The sequence below is a fragment of the Aedes albopictus genome, chromosome 1 (genome assembly GCF_035046485.1).
Source record: "Aedes albopictus strain Foshan chromosome 1, AalbF5, whole genome shotgun sequence".
NCBI lineage: Eukaryota > Metazoa > Arthropoda > Insecta > Diptera > Culicidae > Aedes > Aedes albopictus.
In genome coordinates this window covers 325,526,922-325,533,673 of record NC_085136.1, presented here as the reverse complement: position 1 = coordinate 325,533,673, position 6,752 = coordinate 325,526,922, and the positions used below count along the sequence as shown (strand labels likewise).

General features: G+C 46.7%; 1 protein-coding gene across 1 annotated transcript in view; it reads right to left on the bottom strand.

The window, feature by feature from the left end:
* Window positions 1-229: 229 nt before the first annotated feature.
* Window positions 230-6,752, bottom strand: part of LOC109402955 (serine protease grass-like) — a 30,607-nt gene continuing 24,084 nt past the window's right edge. The window contains exons 3-4 of the mRNA XM_062847256.1: window positions 1,593-1,810; window positions 230-1,535 (exon numbers count right to left, since the gene is read on the bottom strand). Of these exons, the coding sequence (XP_062703240.1) occupies window positions 1,108-1,535; window positions 1,593-1,810 (646 nt within the window). The 3' untranslated portion in view covers window positions 230-1,107. The remainder of the gene's footprint in view (window positions 1,536-1,592; window positions 1,811-6,752) is intronic.

Here is a 6,752-nt window from a genome sequence, read left to right as displayed (position 1 = left end):
CCGCCAGACTGTGTATATAGTGACTGTAGTGACAACCATAGACAACCAGACACAGCATTTGATGGAAAAAATCACAGACAACAGACGTTGAAAATTTTGATTTTTTTTTAAATATTTGACACTTAAATTCTTTGTTACTCTCAGATGCAGAAAACAAAACCAATAACACCAGACACAGCATTCGAGGAAAAAAAATACTGACAACAGACGTTGAAATATTTGTTTTTTTTTTAATTTGACACTTTTAAGCTTTTTATTGTCAGATGAAGAAAACAAAACCAGTGACAACCAGACACAGCATTCGATGAAAAAAATCACAGACAACAGACGTTGGAAATTTCGATTTTTTTTTAATTTGACACTTTGATGCTTTTTTACTGTCAGATGAAGAAAACAAAACCAGTGGCAACCATAGACAAACAGACACAGCATTGAAAAATCACAAACAATAGACGTTGTAAATTTTGATTTTTTTAAATATTTGACAGTTTAATTGTTTTTTAGTATCGGATGCAGAAAACAAAACCAGTGACAACCTTTGACAACCAGACTCAGCATTTGATGAAAAAAAAAACACACACACACAGACAACAGACGCTAAAAATTTTGATTTTTTTAATGCAGAAAAGAATCTGTCACTCTTAGACAACCGAATGCAGCAGTTACTGGAAATAACACAGATAGCCTTGTTTGTCTGTCCGGTGACTTCACCGAAGTATTTTCAGATGTAAATATAAGCTGCATTGAATTCACCAAAAAAACTCTATTCAAAACGTAGAAATAGGTAATGCTTTTCTTATTTAAAATCTACAAGCGTAAATTACACATGAACCGTTTATATTGAAAAAAAAACTTGCCACGGGCGCTACTGCATCCACAAATAAACTAGTACATAATAAGGATTTCGTGTCTTGAAATATTCGCTTGTTATATCATGCATTTTGATGGTTTAAGTTAGTGCATATTTTATTTGTTATATTCTAAATATCAAATTTATCCCTGTTGAAAGTTGCATATAGAAGTATACACGCCAAGATACAGTATTGTTAAGATAATACACTACGTTGATTTTTGTATCCATCGAAAAATAAACCCAAATAGTCATGATCAAAAGCTGGGCTGCATATTGTCCAGTATCCAATCCATGTAATCAGCCACGACGCAGTATACCCCGGGCACGTTTTGTTGTCCACAAGATGCTGTCCCGACGGAGACTATGCCAAACTGTACGAATCGAGTTCCTTCTTCATGATTCGCAAAGAATCTCAGCGGTCCACCGGAATCTCCTTTGCACGTATCGACCTTATTTTTACCTCCAGCACACATCTGCTTGCTGCCTAGCTGAATGTTGAGCCGCGATCGATCGATTCTCTCCTGACAAGCTCCATTACTTACTCGTGGCAGAACGGCTTGGAGCAGTACATCCGAGGGGTTGTCATTCTCCGTCGTTCCCCAACCGGTCACGATGTACTTATTCAAGGGCGCCATATTTCGAAGCTCGGATAAAACTGGCAAGCAGATCGGTTTGATATGATCTGAAAAATGTCGACTGAAAATAAAAAGTATTCGGCATGCTATTTTCTGATGATTACCTTTCATAATTACACTGCGATTCAACCGTAGCAGTCCTATGTCGTTGCTGAACCTGGGCCGATTAAAATCATGATGATATTCAAACGATTCAATGCCAAATTCTTCAACAGGTTCAGCACAATCCGTCTGATCATGATCAAGCATTCCCTTAAAATCGTAATATTTGTTGCAATCTCTGTCCTGACCTTTGGTGTGCTCTCCAAGAATAACGCTGTGCCTGTGAAATTGGAAGGCTATGTCACTTTGGTTCATATAGGTATGTATGGCAATGCATTTTTGAACCAAAATATACGCCGGGCAAGTTGGAATGGGAAGGGTGAGATGAAAAAGCGGTTTTTTTTTTCTTTCCTGTCGGGGATATAGCGAGGAAATGGAACCATTTCGGTGTTGGTGTAACCAGCCACAGGGCGCTGACGCACTGGTTCATACCAGCCCCCAGACACAGGGCAATCTGAATAATTAAGTAGTTTCCAATTGACTTTTTCCTTAAGTGTATTTTAGTATTAAACCGACCTATCAATGTAAACACACGAGTCAGAAACAGTTCTCCGGTTATTCCGTGTTTTTAATCCGATTCCCACGTAGATTCGAGGTGCCACTCTGCTTAGTCCATTCCCTGGTTCCTACAGGTTATGGTCCCAGAGGTGGATCGGTGGAAAACGGGTCGTTTTTTCGCGGAAAAAGTGAAAGTGTGTTGTCGGTCGTCGCGGTGCTTTGCGGCGGTGGCGTTTTTATTGTTGGCGTGTATTGTTCGTCGGGAAGTGTGTTTTGGTGGAGCGGAATGGCGGATGTGGGAAAGTTTACCCTTGCCAAGCTCAACAATAACAATTATGCGACGTGGAAGTTCGAAATCGAGATGCTTCTGACGAGGGAAGACATCTGGCACGTTATAGAGGATCCGAAACCCGATCCTGAGACGGCTGCTTGGAAGAAAGATGACAGGAGGGCGCGAGCAACAATTGCTCTGTGTGTTGAACCTAGTCAGTACACACTGATCCAGAATCACGGTTCGGCTCGTGATGTCTGGGCATCGTTACGGGAGTATCACGAGAAGTCAACAGTTACTTCCCAGCTGTCGCTTTTGAGCAGGGTGCTGGATGCCAAGCTCCAGGAGGGCGGAGATGCGGAAAAACATCTGCTCGATATGGATACGCTGTTCGGGCGGTTGCAGAGTGCGGGTTTACCTATGGAAGAGAAGATGAAGGTTGCCGTGGTGCTGCGCAGTATGCCTCAGTCGTATCACCATTTGGCATCGGCGCTGGAAGCACGCCCGGATGCCGACATAACGATGCAGCTCGTCAAAACGAAACTTTTGGATGAATTCCATAAGCGGCGAGAGAGGGACGGTAATGGACCGGGTGGCGAGCAGGTGCTTAAGGCACAGTCGAGCAGAACGTGTTTCTTCTGCAGACAGCCTGGCCACTTTAAAAAGGATTGCCGGAAGTGGCAGGCAGTGAAGGCATCGCATGAAGAAGCAGGATCTTCCAGAGGCGGCGGTAAGTCAAGTGGCGGTGGTCAAAGCAAGGCCAAAGCAAAACAAGCTACAAACACCGAACGGGAGCCCGTGAGCTTTCTCGTGCAGGAGGAGAGCTGCATCAGCCGTGCCCCAACGGCGAAAAAGCATATGTGGACTGTGGATAGTGGTGCGACGTGCCACATGACAAGTAGTGGTGCATTTTTCGACACTCTCGATGAGTCGAATAGTGTTCAGGTTGTGATGGCAGACGGGAACCAAACGAAATCGGGTGGTCACGGAAGCGGATTTGTGAAGTGTATCGACGGCGCTGGACAGTCAGTGGATGTTCGGCTGGATAATGTACTGTACGTGCCGGATCTCGATAGTGGACTCATTTCGGTCAGCAAGATCGCGGATAAGGGCTATGACGTGCTGTTCAAGCAAAACAGTGTTGAAGTTTTTGACAAATCGAAGAATGTTGTGGCGATGGGAGTACGAAACGGCGGGTTGTATGTGTTGAAGGACCAGGAGCATGCAGCGGTGTCAAATGTGTGCCATTCAGTGAACTGTCAGCACACTTGGCACAGACGGTTCGGTCATCGTGATCCAGCAGTTCTGGATCGGATTCTTCGGGAACAATTGGTAACAGGAATGAAGTTGGTGGACTGTGGTCAGAAGATAGTTTGCGAGTGCTGTTTGGAGGGGAAGTTTTCTCGTCCTCCGTTCCCCCAGCAAGCCGACCGGAAAACCACTCAGCCTCTTCAGCTCATTCACACGGATTTGTGTGGGCCAATGGCAAATGTCACCCCAGGAGGAAACCGGTACTTTATGGTACTGATTGACGACTTCAGTCGGTATCTGGTGCTGTATCTTCTGAAGGACAAGGGTGAGGCGAAGGAATGCATCAAGAGCTTTGTGAAGTGCGTCGAAAATCAATTTGGCCGGAAACCGCAGACTATTCGGTCGGATCGAGGAGCCGAGTTTGTGAACAAGGAGCTGAGGCAGTTCTATCGTGACGAAGGCATTCAGATGGAGCTCACGGCCGGATACGCCCCTCAGCAAAACGGCGTTGCCGAGCGTCGGAATAGGTACCTGTAGGAGATGGCGGTGTGCATGCTGCTGGACGCCGGACTTAAGAAGCGGTACTGGGGAGAAGCAATTGCTGCAGCGGGCTATATTCAGAACCGGTTGCCATCGAGATCGGTAGGCAAGACTCCAATGGAACTGTGGAGCGGACAGAAACCGTGTCTGAGTGGACTCAAAGTGTTTGGATGTGACGCCTATGTTTACATTCCGGACGTGAAGCGTAGGAAGATGGACAAGCGGGCTGAAAAACTGACATTTGTCGGTTACGCCTGCGGATCGAAGGCCTACAGGTTCCTGAATAAGAAAACCGGCAAGATCATCGTCAGTCGCGACGCGAAATTCCTGGAACTCGGTACAGAAGCTGAGGAGGAGTTACAGCCGAAGGTGCAAGTATCGGGCAGCGCACCAAACGAGGTGCAGATATTCAGCGGCGGCAAGGAAGAAGATGAAGAAAAGGAAGAACAATCAGTGCCGGAAAGTGATGAAGAATTTCTCGGATTTTCGGATGAAGAAGAGCCTGATGGCGAAGAAAGTGGCGAAGAAGTGAGTGTTAGAAGATCGAAGAGAAGTACCGCGGTTGTTTTGCCAAAGAAACTGGACAATTTTGTGGTGGGCGTGGCAAAATTAGAGGAGCGTGATCCAAAGAACTACAAAGAAGCAGTAGCAAGTGTTAACAAGGACGAATGGCAAAAGGCTATGGACAGTGAATACGAATCGCTACTTTCGAACGATACTTGGAAGCTCGTTCCTCTGCCCAAGGGGCGCCACGCAATCGGGTCGAAGTGGGTTTTTAAACAGAAAAAATACTCAAACGGACAAACAGTGAGGTTCAAAGCGCGCCTGGTTGCACAGGGTTACGCGCAGCGGTACGGCGAAGACTTCGACGAAGTGCACGCACCAGTGGCATTGCAGCAAACGTTCAGAGTGTTGTTGACGGTGGCGGGCCATAAGAAGCTTCAAGTGCGGCATGTAGATGTGAAGAACGCTTATTTGAACGGAGTGCTACACGAACAGATTTTTATGCGCCAACCGCCAGGCTATTCGGTGTCCGGCAAGGAGGAGCTCGTCTGTAAATTGAATCGCAGCCTCAAGCAAGCCGCAAGAGTGTGGAATGCGACTATCAAGGATGTGCTCATCGGTCTTGGATTTAGGCAGTCGGAAGCGGATGCCTGTCTCTTCAGTAAGAAGCTAGCAAACGGTGAGTGGATTTATATTTTGATCTATGTGGACGACATGGTCCTGGTGTGCCGGGACGGACGTCAAATCGAAGAAGTCGAGACTGCGCTGCGGAAGAATTTTGAGATTTCCTCGTTAGGGGAGATAAAGCAGTTTCTCGGCATTAAAGTGACGAAAGATGCCAACGGAATGTTTATGCTGTGCCAGAGAAGTATGATTCGAGAAGTAGCGGATCGATTTGGATTAGCGGACGCAAAACCATCGAAGTATCCAGTGGATCCTGGCTATTTCCGCCTGGATGGCGGGGAAAAACTTCCGGATAATACACAGTACCACAAGTTAGTCGGTGCTCTACTCTACATCTCTACTAATACAAGACCGGACATATCAGCGGCGGTTTCCGTTTTGAGCCGAAAAACGAACTGTCCAACGCAGCTGGACTGGCTGGAGCTAAAGCGTACGGTGCGGTATTTGATTGGTACTCAGGACTACCAGCTGAAACTATTCAGCGATCGAACGAAGGACTTGGAAGTAGTCGGCTACAGCGATGCCGATTGGGCCGGCGACACCACCGATCGGAAGTCTACCAGTGGTTTCGTATTCCAGATCGGAGAAGCGAGTGTGAGTTGGGCTAGCCGGAAGCAAGCGTGTGTCGCAACATCGACTATGGAAGCCGAGTACATCGCGCTATCCGAGGCAGCTCAGGAAGCAACCTGGCTCCGAAGGTTGTTGGGAGAGTTAGGTCACGTTCAACACCAACCGACCATTCTGAATGAGGATAACCGAGGTTGCATCGACTTCGTGTCACTGGAGCGACAGAACAGAAGAAGCAAACACATCGATACCAAGGTTCATCATGCCCGGGATCTCTGTAACCGTGATGTCATTCAGCTACATTACTGCCCTACTGACAGAATGATTGCGGACGTGTTCACCAAACCTCTGGGCGCAACCAAAATGCAGTGTTTTGTGGAGAAGCTGGGTCTACGCCCGGAACGGAAGTCGGACGCGAAACTCCAGTGATCAGCGAGGAGGAGTGTTGGTGTAACCAGCCACAGGGCGCTGACGCACTGGATCATACCAGCCCCCAGACACAGGGCAATCTGAATAATTAAGTAGTTTCCAATTGACTTTTTCCTTAAGTGTATTTTAGTATTAAACCGACCTATCAATGTAAACACACGAGTCAGAAACAGTTCTCCGGTTATTCCGTGTTTTTAATCCGATTCCCACGTAGATTCGAGGTGCCACTCTGCTTAGTCCATTCCCTGGTTCCTACATTCGGTAGGGCTTCTATTTTGGGCACTTTTCGGCTATAACTCAGTCAATTTTGAACCAATTGGCTTCTTTAACGGTGTTGAGATAATTTCATATTCTGAATCTGCACGCCAAACTGGGCCGAAATCCATATTTGCACAGTTTTTGGTGTTGTGGAACCTGT